Genomic DNA, 22,432 nt, shown 5'->3' on the forward strand with positions numbered 1-22,432 from the left:
CAGAAGTATGGGTGGGGAGGAGGGGCAAACTCCTCCTGGGGATGGAGTCTCCCAGCTGCAGCAACACTCACTCTACTTCCCTTGGGCATATGTCTGATTTGCCTCCTTGGTAATTTGGCCCTGGTTCTGACCTGGAAATCCAGGAGTGACTCAGTGGGAACTAAGATGGGTCCTGAGCAATATTCCTGCAAGCTGTGTGGCATTTCCAGTGTATCCTCAAGATCAGCGACCCCCTACCCATTTCAGAGGGAACCCACCAACAGTCAATCAATGGTATTTTATTGCTGAGTATGACTGAATGAATGCATTTATTGAGTGCTCATTGTGTGCAGAGCACTGGATTAAACACTTGGGAGAATACACTGTAACAGAGCTAGTAGACAGTTTTCATCCCAAGCCTGGCGCCAACCTGCAGTGATGTTGGTTATTACTTATCAATCATTCAGTGGTATGCAGTGTGGCTTAGTGGAAAGAGCATGGGCTTGGGAGTCAGAGGTCGTGGGTTCTAATTCCGCCTCTGCCACTTGTCAGCTGTGTGACTTTTGGCAAATCACTTAACTTCTCTGTGCCTCAGATACCTCATCTGTAAAATGGGGATTAAGACTGTGAGCCCCATGTGGGACAACCTGAGAACCTTGAATCTACCCCGGCGCTTAGAACAGTGCTTGGCATATAGGAAGCGCTGAACAAATACCATCATTGTTATTACTATTATTTAATGATATTTGTTCATCGCTTACTATGTGTCAAAAACTGTTCTAAGCTCTGGGGTAAATACAGGTGAATTAGGTTGGACATAATCCCTGTCCCACGTGGGGCTCACAATCTAAGTGGGAGGGAGAACTGGAGAAATGAGGCACAGTGAAATTGGCCAAGGTCACACTGCAAGCAAGTGGCAGAGCTGCTTCATTATGGGCTACTTAATGTGCACAGAGAACTGTATTAAGCCCTTGTAGAAGCAGCATAGTGTAGTGGATAGAGCGTGGGCCCGCTCTAATCATGGCTCTGCCACTTGTCTGCTGTGTGACCTTGGACGAGTCATTTCACTTCTGTGGTCCTCATCTGGAAAATGGGGATCAAGACTGGAGCCCCGTGTGGGACAGGTACTGTGTCCAACCCGATTTGCTTGTAGCATAATGAATATGCCACTTGCTTGCTGGGTCCAGCCCAATTTGCTTGTATCCACCCCAGTGCTTAGTACAGTGCGTGGCACATAATAAGCATTTAACAAATACCACAGTTTTTATTGTTATTATTATAACATTGTAATAGAGGTGGTAGACACACACCTCATCCTTTTCCTCTTACTGCCTCAGGACTAAAGAGGATGTCTGATTCCAAACAAGGAGCGGAGCCGAAACGTCACGGGCGGTGGGCCAGTTCACAGGACTGGAGGGGGGTGATTCCAGGAAGGGGGGAATCCGGGGAGCACTTGGCTCGCCACTTGTTGTGACTTTCCCCCCGCCTGTTCCCCCCGACAGAAGTCCATCCACTCCTGGGTGTGAAAGGGGATGGTAAATCCAAGAAGAAGCAAGCCGGCCGGCCTAAAGGATCTAAAGGTAAAGAGAAAGATTCCCCATTTAAACCGAAACTCTACAAAGGGGACAGAGGTTTACCTCTGGAAGGAGCAACGAAGGGTAAAGTGCAGGCGGAGCTCGGACAGCCTCTGACAGGTAAGGACCAGTGTGAGCGGGGGTTGGCTTGCTTGGTGGCCTTGCTTTGTACAGCCCCTGGCTCCGGCTCAGCTTTGTATCCTCCCTCTGCGACCCTCCCCTTCCCCCCTGCAATGGCATTGGCTCTGTGAGAGAGGAGCTGCTCTCAAGGGCAAAGCATAGTGGAATGTACTGCATTGATTTGCGCTGTTTGCGCCCAGATCTTTGCCGAGAATCAAAGTCAGCCAACTTTTCAAGGGGGAAAACACTCCCCGTGAAACCGACCACCTCCAAAGTTAGGAACTGATTCATCTTCTTCCCCTAGTAGCTGGGAGCTGATCCTGCCTGGCTAGGAGTTTGGGGGACGGGAGGAAACGTGGGCTCAATCAGGGCCCCGGATGGTGGGAGGAGAAATCTGGGAGGGACCCACCTATAGGGAGCCATGCAGATCTCCCCTACCGTCCTTAGCCCCAAGGCAGGGTGGGCCAGTGGAAAGAGCATGGGCCCCAAGAGTCCGAGGACCTGGGTTCTAGTCCCAGCTCTGCCACTTACCTGCTCTGTGACCTTGAGCAAGTCACTTAGCTTCTCTGGGACTCAGTTTCATCATCTATAAAATGGGGATTCAGTACCTGTTCTCCCGTTCCTCTAGACTGTGAGCTTCATGTGGGGCAGGGACCTCATCCTTCCTAACTTGCATCTCCCACAGTGCTTAGTACAGTATTTGGCACACAGTTATTGTTTAACTAATACCGTTAAAAAAAAATTTCAAACCGCGGCTCCTTTCTTTCCTGAGCCCGTTGGAAACCTGAGAAACTCTGGCCCAACTCTTGCTTCTGGTTGTGGCCCTGGAATGGGGTGAGACCTGGCTTTTTGAGGATTCCCCCAGACCCCGGGATCCTCTGAGTTCTTCCTCATTGGGCATAAGCCGAGCCCACACCGTAACTTCAGTAATTTTGGGAAATTGGACTCTCAAGGAGGTGCTGCTGCTATGTCAGTTGTATTTATTGAGTGCTTACTGTGTGCAGAAGCACTGTATTAAGCGCTTGGGAGAGTACAATATAACAGTAAACACACATTCCCTGCCCACAGTGAGCTTACAGTCTAGAGGGGGAGACAGACATTAATATAAATACATAAATTACAGTTAAGTACACAAGTACTGTGGGGCTGGCGGGACAGGGGGATGAATAAAGGGAGCCATTCAGGATGATGCAGAAGGGAGTGGGGAACAGAGGAAAGGAGGGCTTAGTCAGAGGAGGCCTCTTTGAGTAAATGTGCCTTCAGTAAGGCTTTGAAGTGGGGAGAGAGTAATTGTCTATTAGATATGAGCAGGGAGAGCGTTCCAGGCCAAAGGCAGGATATGGATGAGAGGTCGGTGGCGAGATAGATGAGATCGAGGTACAGTGAAACGGTTAGCATTAGAGGAATGAAGAGCGTGGGCTGGGATTTAGTAGGAAAGTAGCGAGGTGAGGTAGGAGGGGGCAAGCTGATGGGGTGCTTTAAAGCCGTTGGTGAGGAGTTTGTTTTATTCAGAGGTGGATGGGCAACCGCTGGAGGTTCTTGAGTGGGGAATCGTGGCCTGAATGTTTTTGTAGAAAAATGATCCAGGCAGCAGAGTGAAGTTTGGACTGGAGTGGAGAGAGACAGGAGGCTGGGAGGAGGCTGTTATAGTAATCAAGGTGGGATAGGATAAGTGATCGGATTAATGACTTAATGTGGTAGCAGTTCAGCTGGAGAGGAAAGGGTGGATTTTAGCGATGTTGCGAAGGTGGAACCGACAGTTTAGTGGTAGATACCAACGGTGGCAGCTACCCAGGGATGGCTGTGCTACATCGGCGCCCATCATCACGCTCCACTGCACCACTGGGAACTTTCCTACCCACTTGGATCTCCGGAAGGGAGAGCTCTCCTCATTTTGATCCTGGGATGGAGATTTTGCTGTGTCCAGAATGTTCCTGTGCTGGGAGATTAGTTCTTCCATGGCTCTTCTGTAGGCTGGCCTTCCCTCTGCACCCAAATGCAGGTCTAAAGTGGTTTGTGATCTGAAAAGCCTGGTCACGTAACAGTGAAGCTCCGTAGCCTATTTGGGGGTACTTTTCACTTGAGAATTTTAAGGGGAGTTGAGGGATGTCCGGGTGAATTTTCCGCACTCGCTCCTCCCCTATGTGGGGTGTAGGTGTGGCTGATAGAGTTCTGGGGCCTGCTTCTCTTCCACTCGAGGCTTTGACAGTGTTTAGTAATCAAGTTAAAATGATCTAAAGATATCCGGGCAACTGAGGCAGATGTTATTTTTCCTTCATTTCTGCCCACTGTACATTTCCCTCCCCCATGAGAGAGGGACCAGGTTAAACACTGGCCCTCAGTGTGAAAAGAAATTGTGTGTTTCAGATGTGTAGAAGCAGTGTGGTATAGTGGATAGAGCACGGGCCATGGGTTTTAATCCCAGCTCCACCACTTATCCACCGTATGACCTTGGGCAAGTCACTTTACTTCTCTGTGCCTCAGTTCCCTCATCTGTAAAATGGGGATTGAGACTATGAGTCCCATAGTTGGATGTTGTCCAACTCAATTTGCTTGTACCCACCCCAGTGCTTAATTCAGTGCCTGGTACATAGTAAGCACTGAATAAATACTATTTTCTATATACATATATACACATGTATATATGTATATATGCTATTTATATAAATATACCATTTGTATAGCACCATGACCCATTGGCGTGATGTAAATGAGCAAATTGTCCAGATAATTCAGACTCCCAAAATACCCTTTGTCCATAATTATCTGGGTAATTGAAGCCAAAGGATATTTTAGGATTCTCAATTGTCTCATTTGTTCATGAAGACCCAGCTCAGCTGTTTGGAAACTTAGCCAGTGATGGTGTGGGCCAACAAAGCAAGCCGTCCTTACTTGACCCCCTGGGGAAAAAGATCAACCTGGTCATAGAACAATGGCTGGGAAAACCAGTGGGAGAGGGGAGCTGGATTTATGGGGTCCGGGGTCCATTTTCTAAGCTCTGCTATCCTCTAGCTCTTAGTGGGAATTCGGTAAATCAGTTCCCTGACTCACAACCAAATTTTATCCGTCCTTGCGAACAGCGACTGCCATGGATTTTTGAGTTGCTCAGAATTGTATTTGTTTTTCTCTTTCATCACTGGCTTTTTGTTACTCACCTTGCTTGTCCTTCCTGCTCTGCTGTTTTTGGTGGCCTGTTTTGGTGTGTTCCATGGGGATAAAGTGTATGAAAGCTAACCATCTTCGGATATAAGTCAGGCAGCCCACTGAAAATGCAGTTCATATTTTAATACAGTCCCCAGAACACGTGTTATGAATGCTGCGGATTTAGCGTCCTGACCATTTCTCAAAGACTGAAAAGATCTTCCCAGAACAGTTCCCAAGGAAATCGACTTTGTTGGCTAGATCAAGGTTTGGTATTTTTTTTGTGTTTTGCTGACAGAGGCATTTCTCACCCACTCCTTCCCATCCACCCTGTACATCCAGTAGCATTTTTTAAAATACAAAAGGGATTTGTTCTTGCAAATAAAAACTCCCACTTTTCTTTCAAGGGGAGCACCAGCGATCAGAGGTGACTGGTCAGCAAGACTGGTTTAGTTCGTAGCGCAAGTATTTACTTGCCCGTGTTCAACGAATACAGTGCTTGTAAAGCTGATTTGTCTAGTGTGCTACCTAAGGGTCACCATTCCCCAGTGCTCTTTCAAGAACTTAGGGGTTAGCCTATTTGGGGGGGTCTTACATTTTAAACTCTGATATAGGTCCAGTAAAGTATCAGGGAATGTCCCATTGTGGAGAATTACCCGTGGCCTTCAGTTTGAGAAGCAGCGTGACCCAGTGGATAGAGCACAGGCCTGAGAGTCAGGAGGACCTGTCTTCTAATCCCAGCTCTGCCACTTTTCTGCTATGTGACCATGGCCAAGTCACTTCACTTCTCTGTGCCTCAGTTCCCTCATCTGTAAAATGGGGATGAAGACCGTGAGCCCTACGTGTGTCTAATCTGATTCCCTCATATCGACCCCAGTGCTTTGTAGGGTGCGTGGCACAAAGTGAGTGCTTAACAAATGCTCTTATTAATATTATTATTATTAGTCTCTTAATAATAATAATAATAATTTTGGTATTTAAGTGCTTACTATGTACCAAGCACTGTTCTAAGCACTGGGGGAGATACAAGGTATTCAGGTTGTCCCACATTGGGCTCACAGTCTTAATCCCCATTTTCCAGATGAGGTAACTCAGGCATAGAGAAGTTAAATGACTTGCCCAGAGTCACACAGCTGATAAGTGGCAGAGCAGGGATTAGAACCCATGACCTCTGACTCCCAAGCCCGCACTGTTTCCACTGAGTCACGCTGCTTCTTGCTATGCTGCTTCTTGCTACTTCTTGCTATGAGAAGCAGCGAGGCTCAGTGGAGAGAGCACGGGCTTTGGAGTCGGGGTCATGGGTTCGAGTCCCGGCTCTGCCACATGTGTGCTGTGTGACATTGGGCAAGTCACTTAACTTCTCTGAGCCTCAGTTACCTCATCTGTAAAATGGGGATTAAGACTGTGATCCCCACATGGGACAACCTGATCACCTTGTATCCCCCCCAGCGCTTAGAACAGTGTTTTCAACATAGTAAGTGCTTAACAAATACCATCATCATCATCATTACTCCGAAGTCCCAAACCATCTCAACTTCCAAGACCTTTTTTAGCTTGACCTTTCTTCCCATTCCAAAGGCGCTCTCCAGTTTCCAGACTATTTTAGCTTTTTTATCGTTCCCTCTTTTTAAAATTTGGAGGCATTTGTAACCCTCAGGGAGGAAAAGTGCCATATGAATCCAAAATGGCTCATACCTTCACCAGGAGCACTATACAAGCCTTGGACCATTGTCGTAGGTATAATTTGTGATCCGAATGGTAGCGTGGGTCTGTTTAATTGTGCTACTGAAGATGCAGCCCGAGACAATTGTCATTAATCCAGGGCCTTGACTGTGCAGTATGTGAATTATTCGGGCTCTTGAGTTTTCTACAATTCATCTATTGGGCACCCCCATCTCATCATTGGTGGGGAACGAGTTGAAACTCAAACCACTCCATCTCATTCATTCATTCATTCAATCATATTTATTGAGCGCTTACTGTGTGCAGAGCACTGTACGTTAGCCCATGGTTTGATTAGGGAAGAGGTTGATACTTAAAGCACTCTGAGGTTTGGGGATTATTAATGGATTTCCTTGGTCCAGACATTCCTTATCCCTATTGTCTAGGATAGTGGGGACTCGGCTGTAAGTAAATGTCAGGGAAAAAAAAAAACTGCAGTATAAAGGAAGAAGGTCCTATCTCTAAAGTTGGAGATTTGGCCGTTTGTGGCTTGACAATTCTACAGCCTCTCTGTGGGTTTTTTGGTCTCCTTCAGAGGAGTCAGAAAATTACAGTGGAGGGTTGGGCTTAGCCAGGGAGGTACAGGGCAAGAGTTTGGGTGAGCCCATTCCTCCGATTCAAGAATTATTTTGGTTTCGCCTTTAAGAGCTGCTCTCATTAATACTGTCCCCAGTGGAAGGAACCCTATAAGGCCAATGCTGCAGAAGTGTATATCCCGCTAAGGTAGAAGCCTAAAAATTTTGTTTTCATCTTAATATAATAATTCTGTAAAATGATCGAGTTCAGAATCACATTGTCACCTTTCTACTATGTTCCCAGCAAATGTGATCATATTCTTTGTGACCAGTATATCAACTCTCCAGCTGAGCAGGTCTGTGGCTGAAGCTTCATTTATAGTCTGTTTTCAAGACCTTTTTTTTATCTCGAATCAAATTTTTCATGCTTTTCCATTTTTTTTTCCTCCTTGCCCCCACAACTTCAGCCGAAGTGCTACCTAGATTTCCTCTCCTGAGGATTGGGGGATGTTTTTGACATTCTTCCCTGCCACTTCGGGGGTTCCCTGGGAAGTAACAATGGCCTAGTGAAAAGAGCATAGACTTGGGAGGTAGGAGCCCAGCTCTGCCACTGACCTGCCACGTGACCTTGGGCAAGTCCCTTAACCTTTCTGAACCTGTTTTCCCATCTGTGAAATGGGGATAAGATTCCTACAGCCCCCCTTCCTTCCCCCACCTTCTTAGATTGGGAGTGTTGAGTAGGACTGTGTCTGATCTGTTGATCTATATCTACTCCAGTGCTTTGACACTTAGTTGATATCATAATTAACTGCCCATCCCTCCTTCTGCCCAACTTGGCCTGCCCTTGCTAACTCTCGGAGCAAGCAGGCAACAGCTCCGTTTGATGGGTTTACAGTTTTTTTTGTTGATTCTGTTAGTGATGCTAGTAGTAGAAGCTCCGGTGGGACCCAGCTCCAAGAGTTTCTTTAGGTGGAGTTCCAAAAAGAGTAGAGGTGTCCCCCTGAAGAGATGACTGGAGCCAATTCTTTATTATTCAGGAGCTAATTGTTCAATTTGTAACTACCCAGAAAAGGCCTCGCCTTCGTATTTCCTACTACCCATTTTTAGATAGTTTTGCTGTTCGTTAGTAACTCTGCCACAGAAGATAAAGCTGAAGCCATTTTACTCCTCGGCACAGAGTTCCATGGATGAAGAAGGTGAAGGTATATTGGCTAAAAAGTATTTTGAGTAATCCCTGTGTGGTTTTTTTTTTCCCACCCTCTCCTGTTCTCCCATAAGCAGGAATTACTTTAGGGTCGGCTGTGTTACATAGGTCGGGGGAGGGAAACAAGTTTTTTCTTTGGCCTGTTTGCTTTCACCCGCTTTGCATCTCGCCCACCGCTGTCCGTAATTCTGTTCCCTGCTCCATCTCTGAGTCCGTCGTATTGAAAACTCTTTCATGTATCTGATCTTTTTTAGCAGGGGGTGCCATCTCAGAACTATTATGAAGACATTCTACGCTCACCCACTGCTCTCTTCTCAACCCTGCTGCCCACAGCAGACTCCGGACATTGTGCTTTGTCAGAGAACAGACTGACTTTAAAACAAACCAGAAAGACTCCTAGCTCCTTCTCAAACGGTGAGAGGGAGCAGCTCTTTCAGAATGAAGTATGGAAGCGGAATGTTACCCCATCCCATTCTTTCAGAAAGTAAAAGCTGACACGGACTTTAGGAAAGAAGATTTCAGAGACCTTGGAATCTCCCTTCTGGTTTGCTGACTTGCGTAGACTTTTAAATGCTTAATTTGGTCGCTGGAGAAATCGCCATCCTTTTGTTCGCATGACCTTACATGAGTTTTCCATTCAGAATCTGCCCTCTGTTATCCCTTTTGCGCACTCAGTGCCTGCCATTTTTTTAATAAGTGAATTGTCATTGTGTCCTATTTCCGTGGCAGTCCTCTAGAAGAAAAACTGCCCTCCCTCCCCATCTCCCATTCTCTACTTCCTCCAATTTTTTATCCCAACTTGTTTGGTCTTCTGGGTTTCCACCCTTATATGGAGAAAGTAGGAGACAAGAGTGCTGAAACCTGAACAGCACAGAAGGTTGTTTGTCCTTTTGTAAAGGGAAGAGGATAATAAATCTATCCCAGCTAACTTTTTGCCCAAGAGGGTGAAGAGAAAATGTTTCTTTTGCTCTCTCTCTTTTCCTTCTGGCCTCTCAGCGTCAGTTCAGGCTCACTAATCATGTTTCCTGAGGACAGCTGGCTTCATTTGGGCCCACTTATTGTTGCTCTGAATTCGTGGTTGGAGAAGAAATCAAAAGACCTGCGTCTCCAGACATTCTTTTTCCTCCTTTTAAAACAGAAAATAAACAAATGAAAAAGCAATGCAGAGTCTAGGACAGAGCTTTGAAAAATCAACCCACCCAAAGCTCGAATCCAGGATCAAGTTGAAACCGTATGTGTTTTTTAAATGTCACCCTCTTTGAGCTGTATTCCTCCCGTTGAGCCACATTCTTTCTAAAAACGCTGTCTTGGCTCTTAAGACTTTCCCTGCAGCTCAGGAAGAAGCAGTGAATGAAATAAATGAATAAATATGGCACCTGACAGAGAAAAGGCATCAAGGAGCCCTCTGAGAAAGCTGGGCAGGGTAGTAGGGCTCAGGCCGTTTTATATCACGTCCTTTCCCACAAGCTTCCAGTTGCTTGAATGAGCAGGTTTTGGGGCCAGATTTTCCCCGAGAACCTCACAGGCAAGCAGCTTTAGAAGTGCAGGTTCTGGAGCAACAGAGCCAGCAGGGAGGTGAGCGATGGTTTCTGTTACTGGATCGGCAAGCAACAACTGGAAAGCTAAGATGCTAGGAAGACGCTCTTCCCCCGGCACTTAAACAGTCCCAGTCAGTCCCCCCAGCCCCTCCGAGGCTGGCTCAGAACAGTCCCAGCCCCAAATATCACCTTCTGTTTCCTGATACAGCTTAATTCTTCACACCCCTAACAGAAGCCTGTGGGTTAGTGGAGGGATCCGGGCCACGTTCTCGTGGTACAAAGTCTCTGAGCTTCAAACACGAGAGAAGCCAGAATTTGGAACAGTGGACACATCTGGTCCCGGCCTTGCCTTAGTCGGCCCCTCCCAGTTCCTCCATGAGTTTCTTTGCCTTTCCTTCCCCTGATGATCTACACTGGCCTTTGCCACTTTTCCTCCCAATCCCTACAGGCCCTGAGAGCCTCGACCTGGAAACATTTAATCAACAAGTTGTTCAGGTGACGGCTTTCTGGCTTTGGTTTTTTAATTGTCCCCAACTCCCAAAGACCGCTGTTTTCTGTCAAAGTCGTCAACATCTGTACAGTGTATGTGTATATTATCGCGTAGTTTTTTTTTTCATGACTTTTGTTGGTTTTAAAAACGCTGTAGTTTTTGTCCCACGTGAAGGTGGTCTGTTGGGTAGTTCTTGCTGGGGAGCCATAAAAGTGTGAACATCTCTGCTTTGTAAATAAAAACGGCTGTTTTACTTAATGGATTTGCTAGAGGCAAGTCATCTTTGCAACCATCAGTCACGTTCTTTTGCAGTGTGAAAAGCACGTGGCCTTACTGGACAAAGACCCTGAGAATTGGGATCAATCCATCGATTGATCTCTTTCTGCATGGAATCCTACACCTGGAGGATCACCTAATTCAGCTCTTCCTGCCTCCAGGCTGGAACGTACGGAAAACAGCCCAGATCAGTGGATGGTTACTTTTACTCCTAAGACTGTGAGCCCCTTGGAGGTCAAGTGCTTAGTACAGTGCTCTGCACACAGTAAGTGCTCAATAAATACAATTGATTGATTGACAGGGACTATATCCAAACTGATTGTCTTGTACCTACCCAAGCGCTTCAAACAATGTATAGCACATGGTTCCTTGTGGACAAAGGATCATGCCTACCAACTCTATTGCGTTGTCTTCTCCCAAAGTGTTTAGTACAGTGCTCTGAACACAGTGAGTGCTCAATAAATACCATTGATTGATTAAGCTTTTAACAATTACCCTTATTATTATTATAATTACTGTTATTAATAAGCCAGAAAGTGAGAGAGGTCTCCACGAACCGGGGAACCTTTCATATTATCTCTGAAGACTTTCACCCTAGTCTGGAAGTGATTGTATTTCACTTTACCCAGTTTGGTGCCTTTCCTGCTCTGAGACCGTTTTGGTGACCTCACAGCTGTTGCATGGCAACAGGCTCGTGAGCATTCCCTGGGACATATACCGCTCAGAAGGGTAAAATGCAAAATGCTTTCAGTGTTCTTGGGAAGCAAAATAATCTAGACAGGAAAGGGGAAGCATATTAGAGATTTGCCAAGAAGGTCTCTGCGTCTTAAATGACTTTTCAGTTTTTATGTCCACTCATTTTCCGACAACCCATTTACATCCTTCATCATTTTCTTAGAAACTCTAAGAACAATGTAATTTACAATACGTTGCAAGTCAGAACTTTTAGCAGACTTGGTATCTTATTTCTTTCTCTCTTCATTGGTGGCTTAATTGGAGACTTGGCAATCTCACCGCAGACCCGATAAGACTGTTCTGGGGGTGGTGGGAGAGCCCCGGCTTTTTTACCCAAAGGCATTTCAAAATTCATTTCAGCTCCTGAAGCCTCTTCTTCCTTTATGTTTGCCACCTTCTGAAGAGGCCAGACTAAATCAGTGTGTGACAGGGAGTACTGACAAACGTCAGGGTGGTTGCCGGAGAAAACGCCCTCCCCGTCACGAATGACGGATGAGCAGAGGAGCCCGAGAACCCACATGGAGGGATCGATTGTAGTGCTAGCGCCTAGAGAATGTTCTGGGGAAGCCATTCGCATGTCGTGGTCCCCTCTGGGACACGGAATGCACTGGAAGAGGAGGAGGAGGCAGGGAATGGGGCAGTAGGATACCAATGTCCCTGTGTGCTCTCCACCCCACTTCAGCCAGCTGCAGGCAGAAGCGGAACTAGAACTCAGGGTCTGGTATGTTGTTGGCTGGAGCAGTGTTCTTTCCACTGGACCAACAGCGGGGCTAAAGGTGGCCGGAAATCATTGCTGTTAGAAAGCGGCCAAGTTGCCCGCTCTGGCTCGTGGGCTATTTTGTAATTTAAGGCTGGACTCCTGTTTAGCAGGTGGCATTGATCCATCGACAATGCTCCCAACAGGCCCTCTGATGCTGGAGGCTCTCTCCTGAGGAAGGAATGAGGCGGGGAGAGCGAAGAGGACCCTTTTCGGGAGGCCAACGATGCTCTGACGCTAACGGTAGCGGAGATGACTCACCGCGGGAGGACTGCCGGAGGTGCCCAGTTGGATCGGAAGGTCTCGGCCCCTGGTTCTATCCTAGGGACGCTGGCTTTCGCCTTCTATGTTCTGTCCGTGGGGTCTTCGTCCGTATCGGTGACCATCCCCCAAGAGCTGTGGTCCGCTTCCGGGAAGGTGGTGGTCAACGCCACCACCTGCACCGTCACCTGCGGGCTGGGCTACAAGGAGGAGGCCATCTGTGAGGTGGGCCCAGATAACGTGAAGAGGGATTGCGTGATCCAGCGCTCCGAGTGCCTGACCAATTGGATCTGCGGGATGGTCCACTTCACCATCCCCGTGGGGAAGGCATTCGAGCTGAGCTGCCTGAGCTCGGAGATCGTGGCGGTGGGGAGGGAGGCCTTCCGCTTCACCTGGAGGCTCGCCCGCGGGATCATCTCCACGGACGACGCCCTCTTCAAACCCTACCGGAGCAACGCCCATTTCATCAAGCTGCCGGCGGCCAGGGAGTCCGACTCGGGGACTTACAGGTGCGACGTGCAGCTGATCAGAAACATGAAGCCCGTCAAGAGGGTCTACTTTGGGCTGAGGGTCATCTCCCACCTCCTGGTGAACCTGAACTTTGATGAGTCCCTGACAGAGTCGCAGAAGTTGATAGATAGAGGTCAGGAGTCAGCGATTCCCGACAACGGCACCAGCAGCGTGACACGGCCCCCGCCCCCCCTGCCGCCCCGCCTCCCACCGTGGAAACGGAAAGCCGGCATGGCCATCGGGGCGGGAATCGTCTGTGGGGCGGTCGGGGGGGTCTTGGTGAGCTTAATCCTCCGCTACTTGCTCAAGGTTTTCAAGAACAGATAGGTTTGGGTGAAATGGGGTCGGGCAAATCTCCCAGGAGCCTCTCCCCCTCGAGGATGGTCGAGGAGCGGAACTGACTTGCATCCCTGTGTTTTGGCCATGGGAGGATGGGAAGGAGGTGGGAAGCAGAGGATCCTCGGCTTGGGTCTGGAGTCCCCGGCCCAAGAGGAGGAAAGACACGTAGGGCCTGTGGGAGGTGAGTGATTGTAGACCTGCTTAAGTGCCCAGAGGCTGGTTGGGGGAGATGTGCAGAAGTGCCAGGGATTGACTGAGGGGCAGAGATCCAGTGTCCACTTTTTCTGCTTGGGCTCTCTGAAGGTTTAGTATTCTTGAGGAAGGCTGGCTCTTTCTGCACTGACAGTGCATTTTCTCTCTCTTTTTTTTCCTTGTTAAAAATTCACCCTTGGCTGTCCTCTCCCCCAAATATTTACATTTTTATCAGGATGTTAGAATGATAGAGATAGGGATATTGTAGCTTTTCTACCTAGAAAATATATGTCTCAGACTCTTCTTCATGTTCTTCTCAAAGAATAAAATGGTATAGGCTCTCTCGGTTTGGTGTTTACTGTTTGACAGGTAAGTAAACCCTTCCCTGCTGAAGGGGAGTGGGTGGTAACTAGGGGTCCATTGATGTATTCGTGGACAAGAGTTGTGTAGGGGATTATTAGAGGGGAAATTGAGGTTGCAGAAGGAGGCAGGGATTTTATCATAACCAATAGGCTGGATATGAGATGGTAATCATCACACACCCTTCATACGTCCTGAGTCTATTGCCTCAGCCTCCTCACCTGTCTCCCAGCCTCCACCTTCCCCCCACTCCGATCCTGAAGCACCACACAGCCCACGTTTCCCCTCAAAATCCTCCACTGGCTTCCCTTGTCTGTGCATCAATCAATCAGTGGTATTTATTGAGAGCTTATTGTGTGCAGAGCTCCGTACTAAGTGCTTGGGAGAGCATAATATAACAGTTGGTAGACATATTCCCTGCTCACCAAGAGCTTACAGTTTAAAGAGAGAGACAAAATCAATTATGGATGTGTACATGGTGCTATGGGGGTAAATATCAAGCACTTCAAAGGTACAGATCCAAGCGCATAGGTGATGTAGAAGGAAGAGGGAATAGGGGAAAAGAATCGGGGAAGGTTTTTTGGAGATGTGATTTTTAATTAGACCTTGAAGGAGGGGTGAGTGGTGGCCTGTTTTATATGGAGGAGGAAGGAGTTTCAGGCTGGAGGGAGGAGGTGGACAAAGGGTCAGGGGTGAGATAGTTGAGATTGAGGTACGGTGAGTAGGTTTGCATTAAGGGAGAGAATTGTGTGGGTTGGCTTCCCAGACTGAGCCCCCTTTTTCCTCTCCTCCTCCCCATCCCCTCCGCCCTACCTCCTTCCCCTCCTCACAGCACCTGTATATATGTTTGTACAGATTTATCACTATTTCTTTTACTTGTACATATTTACTATTCTATTTATTTTGTTAATGATGTGCATTTAGCTTTAATTCTATTTGTTCTGATGACTTGACACCTGTCTACATGTTTTGTTTTGTTGTCTGTCTTCCCCTTATAGACTGTGAGCCCGTTGTTGGGTAGGGACAGTCCCTATATGTTGCCAACTTGTACTTCCCAAGCGCTTAGTACAGTGCTCTGCACACAGTAAGCGCTCAATAAATGCGATTGAATGAATGAATGAATTATAGGAAATCAGAGAGGTAAGGTAGGACGGGGCGAGCTGATTGCTTTAAAACTGATGGTAACGAGACTGTGATGTGGAGTTGGATGGCGAGCATTTGAGGGTTATGAGGAATGGAGAGATGTGGATTGAACTTTTTTTTTTTTTTAGGAAAGTGATCCAGGCAGCAGAATATAGTATGCACTGGAGAAGTGATATAGTGCTTGGATCAGTGAAGTAGCAATTTAGAGAGGAAAGAAGATTTTGATGTTTCGAAGGTCAAACTGACAGGATTTGAAAGCAGTGGAGAAGAAGCCATTGGAAAGCGAATGGTTGAAGATGGTGGCAAGGGATGGAGCAAGTGCTTTGATAAGAACAGTGCTCTGCACATAGTAAGCGCTTAATAAATGCCATCATTATTACTATAAGGTGTGAAGGGATGGCATCAGAGGTGCAGTTGACGGGGGTAAATTTTGAGAAGCAGTGAGAGTTCTCTTGATATTCTGTTGGGAAAGATGGGAGAGAGGGACTAGAGAAGGGCTGGGGAGATTTTTAGGGAGATCAAGCCTGAGGGTTTCAATTTGATCAAAGTATGAGGCTGGGGCACTAGAGGCAAGAGTTAAGGGATGGGAAGGGATTGGGGGTTTGTGGAGGGAGTTAAATCTCTGAAATAGCTGGCTTAGGCAATGTGAGAGAGTCAATAAGAATGGAGAAGTATTGTTGCCAGAGGGCAGATAGGGCAAAGTTACAACAGGTGAGGATGAACTTCTGATGGCCAAGGTCAGCCTGATGTCTGGATTTCCATCAACAGGACTCTGCAGCTCGATCACAGGAGTGAAAGGAGTTTACTGTGGAGGTGATTCATGGTTTTGGTATGAGAGGGGTGGAGGGACAGGGGAGCAGCAAACAAAAACTGTTTGCTATTTTGCTAAAACTATTTTACATTCTCCACCACCTGATCCCACCTCACCCATCCGCTGTCTTCACCCACTATTCTACCAGCTCTCTTTTTTCCTCCCAAGCCAACCTTCTGACTGTTCCTCACTCTTCACCTCCCACCTCCTCCGTATCGTTCATGCTGTTCTCCCCACATCAAATAGGTCATGGCTCTCCCCACTATTCAAATCCCACCTCCTCCAACAAGCTTTCCCCAGTTAATTTCCTGACACTGAGACCTATCCATTCAACCATAGCTTGCATTTTTGAATTTACTTATACCCTTCTTATACTCATGTATGCAGTTCTTGCTCTATTTTCATTTGTCTCTCCCTCATTCATGCATAAGCTCCTGTGGGCAGGGAACATGTCATTTTGGCTATTCTGTTCTTCCCAAGCGCCTCATTCAGCACACCACATGAAGTGGGCATTTAATAAATGCTCCTCCTCCTGTTCCATTGTCAGAGATGGAATACTGATCTGACAGCAATGACCTCGCTTATGCTCCCTCACAAGTTTTCCCATCATCGTTTTGATTTTGGTTTTCCCAAGTTACTGTAAGCCCGTCCTTACGTGGTCTTTGCCAGAATGTCCCTTGAAAGGGAGTATTGCTGTCCTGTGCTAACACTCATTTTTGCCCAAGGGGGGTCTTACAACAAGTCCCAAACCAGTCACAGATTTTCTGCTACTTCTCCAGTGCAGGGGGTCTCTATTTCCACGCCCAACTCCGAAATTCCGGTCAAACTTCAACTCTTTGGCCTGCATTAGCTGCCCCAGGAACTTCTGAGGAAGAGAAGTTGCCTACCGCATTCTATTTGAAAAAGACCTAAGGGACCCCGCCCCGACCCCATTCAGAGGCCAAAAGTACATTACCCGTGATTGGATTGTGGGGCTTTCAGGAGAAGAGGTCCCCAGATGGCCAAAGACATGGCTAATTCCACTAAGTGAATTCCAGCGTCTGCTCCAAATATATTTAACCAATTAAATGAGGGCCTGGAGAAGGGTAGACTGTGAGCCCCCATGGGACAACCTGATCACCTTGTAACCTCTCCAGTGCTTAGAACAGTGCTTTGCACATAGCGCTTAATAAATGCCATTATTATTATTATTACAGAACAAAAATTAAACAAAAATATAGGCAAGGGGAAGACTGGAAAAGGACTTGGGGGTCAGAGTTGACCAGAAGCTAAATATGATTTGAGAATGCAGTGTTGGTAGAGAAGCAATGTGGCCTAAGGGGGAGAGGGTAAACCTGGGTCTGCATCCCAGCTCTGCCATTTACCTGCCATCCCAGGAGATCTTCTAGGAACTCCATTTGTTGCCCATCCACCTCCACATCAAACAAAAACTCCTCACCACTGGCTTTAGAGCAGTCTATAACCTTGCCCTCTCCTACCTCACCTCGCTATTCTCCCACTACAACCCAGCCCACACACTTCGTTTCTCTAATGCCAACCTTCTCAGTGTACCTCAATCTCATCTATCTCACCGCTTACTTCTCGCCCACATCCTACCTCTGGCCTGGGACGTCCTCCCTTCTCATATCAGAAAGGTAAATGCTCTCCCCGACTTCAAAACCATATTGAAGGCACATCTCCAAGAAGCCTTCCCTGCCTAAGCCCTCCAATCCTCTTCTCCCATTTCTTTCTGCACGGCTCTTACTTGCTCCTTCTTTCATTCTCCCTCCCATCCCCATAAAACATATGTACATATCTTTATATATCTTTAATTAATTTATTTATATTAATGTCTCCTCTCCCTCTGGACTGTGAGCTCATGGGCAGGAATGTGTCTGTTATACTCTCCCAGCAGCACCCAGTAAGCGCTCAATAAATAACGATTGAATGAATGAATAAGTGACCAGGGTCCAGCCACTTAACTTCTTTCATCTGTAAAATGTAGATAAAATACCTGTTTGCTTCCCCCTTAGACTGTGAGCCCCTTGTGGGATGGGGACTGTCTGATCTGTTGTATCAACACTATTGTTGAGTCCAGTCCTTGGTACATTGTAACAGCATGGTCTAGTGGAAAGAGCATGGGCCTGGGAATCAGAAGGTCATGGGTTCTAATCCCGGCTCTGTCATTTATATGCTGTGACGCCTTGGGCAATTCACTTCATTTCTGTGGACCTCAGTTGCTTCATTTGAAAAATGGGGATTGGAACTGTGAGCCCCATGTGGGACGGAGACTGTGTCCAGCCCGATTAGCTTATGTCCACTCCAGTGCTTAGTACAGTGCTTGGCAACAAATACTATAATTCTTATTATTACATAGTAAGCACTGGCAAATGCCGTAATTATCTGGATTATCAACCAGGCTTAGTACACTACTTTACACATTATAATCACTTAAACAATACTACAGTTATTATTACTAAAAATACTTGACCTCGCTCTCATCTTAGAGAAGTGGTATAGCTCAGTGGAAAGAGCCTGGGTTTGGGAGACAGAGGTCATGGGTTTGCTGGTTCCGCCACTTGTTAGCTGTGTGACCTTGGGCAAGCCACTTAACTTCTCTGTGCCTCAGTTACCTCCTCTGTAAAATGAGGGTTAAGACTGTGAGCCCCACGTGGGACAATCTGATCACCTTGTATCCCCCAGCGCTTAGAACAGTTCTTTGCACATAGTAAGCGCTTAACAAACACCATTATTATTATTATTATTATCTTTCTTGCCATCAATCACTTGCTCCCTGCCTCCCACTTAGAACAGTGTTTGTCACACAGTAAGCACTTAACAAATACCATCATTATTATTATATCTGGCGGTCCATTACTCTGCCCATTTTCAAAGCCCTACTCAAATCACATCTTCTCCAGGAAGCCTTCCCTGATTAATCTCTCATCTTCCCGTCGCATTTCCTTCTCTAAGGATCACCTATGCAGTTGGGTTCCATGTATTCCAAGCATTTAGGTAACCCACCCTTCCCTCCATCCCCTCAGGACTCATGAGCCAATCATTATACTCTGTTGCTTCCCCTGTCTGTACTTTATTTTAATGCCTCCCCTGCTGCTTGGAAAACACTTTGAGGCAGGAATCTTTTTTTTTTAATGATACTTATTAAGCCCTTATTTTAGGCCAGGCATCATAGTGAGTGCTTAGGTAGACACAAGCTAATCAGATCGGACACTGTCACTGTTCCTCATGGGGCTCACAGTCTTATTCCCCATTTGTCAGATGAGGTAACTGAGGCCCAGGGAAGTGAAGTGACTTGCCTATTGACTCTATTCTATTGTACTCTGCCAAGTGCTTAGTATGGTGCTCTGCACACATTGAATGCTTACACAATTGTTTGATAGACTGTGTGCCCATGTGGGACAGGGACTGTGTTCAACCAGATTATCTTGTATTTGTGCCAACACTTAGAACAGTGCTTGGCGCACAGTAGGCTCTAAACAAATACCATAATAATTGTTACTAATAAATACCTCTGGCTGGAGGTAGTGAGAGGTGTTGTTAGGTATATGCAAGATTCTGGAAGCAATCCTACTGTTCTACTCTGCATTGAACAATTTTGTCACCAATTCTGGTCACCCCTGTATATAAGATGTGGGCAGAGTTCAGCCATAAACAACAAAAAGGGATAATAATAATAATGGCACTTGTTAAGTGCTTCCATGTCCAAGACTGAACTCCTTATCTTCCCTCCCAAACCCTGCCCTCTCCCTGACTTTCCCATCACTGTTGACAGCACTACCATCCTTCACGTCTCACAAGCCTGCAACCTTGGTGTCATCCTCGACTCCGCTCTCTCGTTCACCCCACACATCCAATCCGTCACCAAAACCTGCCAGTCTCACTTCCGCAACATCGCCAAGATCCACCCTTTCCTCTCCATCCAAACCGCTACCCTGTTCGTTCAAGCTCTCATCCTATCCCAACTGGATTACTGCATCAGCCTCCTCTCTGACATCCCATCCTCCTATCTCTCCCCACTTTAATCTATACTTCACACCACTGCCTGGATCGTCTTTGTGCAGAAATGCTCTGGGCATGTTATTCCCCTCCTCAAAAATCTCCAGCGGCTACCAATCAACCTACGCATCAGGCAAAAACTCCTCACTCTCGGCTTCAAGGCTCTCCATCACCTCACCCCCTCCTACCTCACCTCCCATCTCTCCTTCTCCAGCCAAGCCCGCACCCTCCACTCCTCTGCTGCTAACCTCCTCACTGTGCCTCGTTCTCACCTGTCCCGCCATCGACCCCTGGCCCATGTCCTCCCCCTGGCCTGGAATGCCCTCCTTCCGCACATCAGCCAAGCTAGCTCTCTTCCTCCCTTCAAAGCCCTATTGAGAGCTCACCTCCTCTAGGAGGCCTTCCCAGACTGAGCCTCCTCCTTTCTCTCCCCCTCCTCCCCCTCCCCATCCCCCCACCTTACCTCCTTCCCCTTCCCACAGCACCTGTATATATGTTTGTACATATTTATTACTCTATTTTACTTGTATTTATTCTATTTATTTTATTTTGTTAATATGTTTTGTTTTGTTCTCTGACTCCCCCTTCTAGACTGTGAGCCCGCTGTTGGGTAGGGACCGTCTCTATGTTGCCAACTTGTACTTCCCAAGCGCTTAGTACAGTGCTGTGCACACAGTAAGCGCTCAATAAATACGATTGAATGAATGAATACAATTTGCAAAGCACAGTTCTAAGCGCTGGGGAGGTTACAAGGTGATCAGGTTGTCCCACGGGGGGCTCACAGTCTTAATCCCCATTTTACAGATGAGGTCACTGAGGCACAGAGAAGTGACCTGCCCAAAGCCACACTGCTGGCAGTTGGCAGAGCCGGGATTTGAAGCCCTGACCTCCGACTCCAAAGCCCATGCTCTTTCCACTGAGCTACGCTGCTTCCCAGGATGCAAAATAGGCTCTAGGTGGAAAGGTAAAAGGGCTTGGAGTTTCTTAGGCTGAAGAAGTAAAGGCTGCAGGGTTACCGAAGGAGTATCTTCCAGTCTATGAAGGGCTTATCTAGGGCTGTACCTAACTAGTATTTTCTGTGGCCACTGAGGGCCAGACAAGAAGAAATGGGCTTCTGTTAAGGAAAGAAAGATTTCAGTTAGACATTAGGAAGAACTTCCTGACTTTCAGGGTTATTAAACACTGAACTTTTTGTGGACAGGGAATGCATCTTCCAACTCTGTTGGATTGTACACTCCCAAGTGCTTACTACAGTGCTCTGCACACAGTAAGCATGCAATAAATACTATTGATTGCTTCAAGTAGCCAAGTAAGAGTAGTAATAATATTAAGAATTTACTGTGTACAGAGCACTGTATTAAGTGTGAGAGAGGACATGCCAGAGGGAATAGGGTTTTAATTCCTGTAGGTTTTTTAAGGAAAGAAGCAGCATGGAGAAGTAACGTGGATAGTTGATAGAGCGCAGACCTGGGAGCTGGAACCTCAGGAAATTCAGTTAACTTTTCTATGCCTCATTTACCTCAAATGTAAGAATGAGAATTAAGACTCTGAGCTCCATGTGGGACATGGACTGTGTCCAACCTGATTAGCTGTATCTACCTCAGCAACTAAAACATTGCCAGGCACATGGTAAGCTCTTAACACAAACCATTTTAAAAACTAATAATAATGAACGCCCAACCTCAACGGTTTAGTTAATCACCTGCCTGGAGGATGAGAGCTGGACCAGAGAAGCTGTTGTCTCTGCTAGCTCTGTTTTCTTATTCCACAAAATACACCCATTAGGGCCTGGAGAGTATGTTGAATTGTGTTCTGATCCATGTTACGTCCACAAGAGAAGCAGCGTGGCTCAGTGGAAAAAGCATGGGCTTTGGAGTTGGAGGTCATGGAGTCAAATCCCAGCTCTGCCAATTGTCAGCTGTGTGACTTTGGGCAAGTCACTTAACTTCTCTGTGCCTCAGTTTCCTCATCTGTAAAATGGGGATTAAAACTGTGAGCCCCACGTGGGACAACCTGATCACCTTGTAACCTCCCCAGTGCTTAGAACAGTGTTTTGCACATAGTAAGTGCTTAATAAATGTCATTATTATTATTATTATGAGTATAACTCCTAAAATATGGGTTTTTCAAATAATGACAAATTGTTGAATCTTATTCTTGGGGTCAACCATGATCTTAAGTATTTCTGCTGAACTCAACATTTAACCAGTGTGTCTCCATTTGTGCTTTTTGTGTGCTTATTATTATTAATAATAATAATAATAATGGCATTTATTAAGTGCTTACTATGTGTAAGGCACTGTTTTAAGCACTGGGCACTGTTCTATTACACTTAAGGGTATCACCTAGCTCTTATCCTTGTTGAATTTCATTGTGCTTTGAAGGATTATTTTTCCAGTTCATCCAGATAGCTCTGAATCTTATCCCTCTTCCACATGGTTGGTCACCTGGTTCAGTTTAGTGTCATCTGGCAACCTGCTGAATATATTCTGAATTCCTTTGTCCAGCTCATCAATGCCAAGCCCTTGATAACACCCTTGTGAACCCCTCCAGGACCGGGCACCGTCTTTAATTTCCTACTATGTATTCTCTCCCAGAGCTTAGTACAGTGTTCAGCATATAATAAGCTCTTAATCAATTGATCAATCACATGTATTGAGTGCTTAACTGTATGCTGAGCACTGTCCTAAGTGCTTGGGAGAGTACAATATAATATAAATCACTGAATACTTAATTTAATAATAATAATAATTAATAAAGGTTACTGTT

General features: G+C 46.5%; 2 protein-coding genes across 4 annotated transcripts in view; both read left to right on the top strand.

The window, feature by feature from the left end:
- The window catches only part of RBBP5 (RB binding protein 5, histone lysine methyltransferase complex subunit), a 34,575-nt gene extending 24,030 nt beyond the window's left edge, over positions 1-10,545 (top strand). The window contains exons 13-14 of one of the 3 annotated variants that reach the window (XM_038749737.1): positions 1,482-1,673; positions 8,510-10,545. In XM_038749737.1, coding sequence (XP_038605665.1) covers positions 1,482-1,673; positions 8,510-8,538 — 221 coding nt within the window. In that variant the 3' untranslated portion in view covers positions 8,539-10,545. The remainder of the gene's footprint in view (positions 1-1,481; positions 1,674-8,509) is intronic. The other 2 variants (XM_038749738.1, XM_038749739.1) reach the window with 2 other exon arrangements.
- A 712-nt stretch (positions 10,546-11,257) lies between these two features.
- On the top strand, positions 11,258-13,686 carry TMEM81 (transmembrane protein 81). The gene has a single exon (XM_038749740.1). The coding sequence runs from the start codon at positions 12,304-12,306 to the stop codon at positions 13,147-13,149; it is 846 nt and encodes a 281-aa protein (XP_038605668.1). The 5' UTR covers positions 11,258-12,303; the 3' UTR covers positions 13,150-13,686.
- Positions 13,687-22,432: the final 8,746 nt, after the last annotated feature.

Source organism: Tachyglossus aculeatus, chromosome 7, assembly GCF_015852505.1.
Source record: "Tachyglossus aculeatus isolate mTacAcu1 chromosome 7, mTacAcu1.pri, whole genome shotgun sequence".
NCBI lineage: Eukaryota > Metazoa > Chordata > Mammalia > Monotremata > Tachyglossidae > Tachyglossus > Tachyglossus aculeatus.

Excerpts from the sequence above, each read along its gene's own strand:
- TMEM81 (XM_038749740.1), top strand. The coding sequence starts at position 12,304 with ATGACTCACCGCGGGAGGACTGCCGGAGGTGCCCAGTTGGATCGGAAG.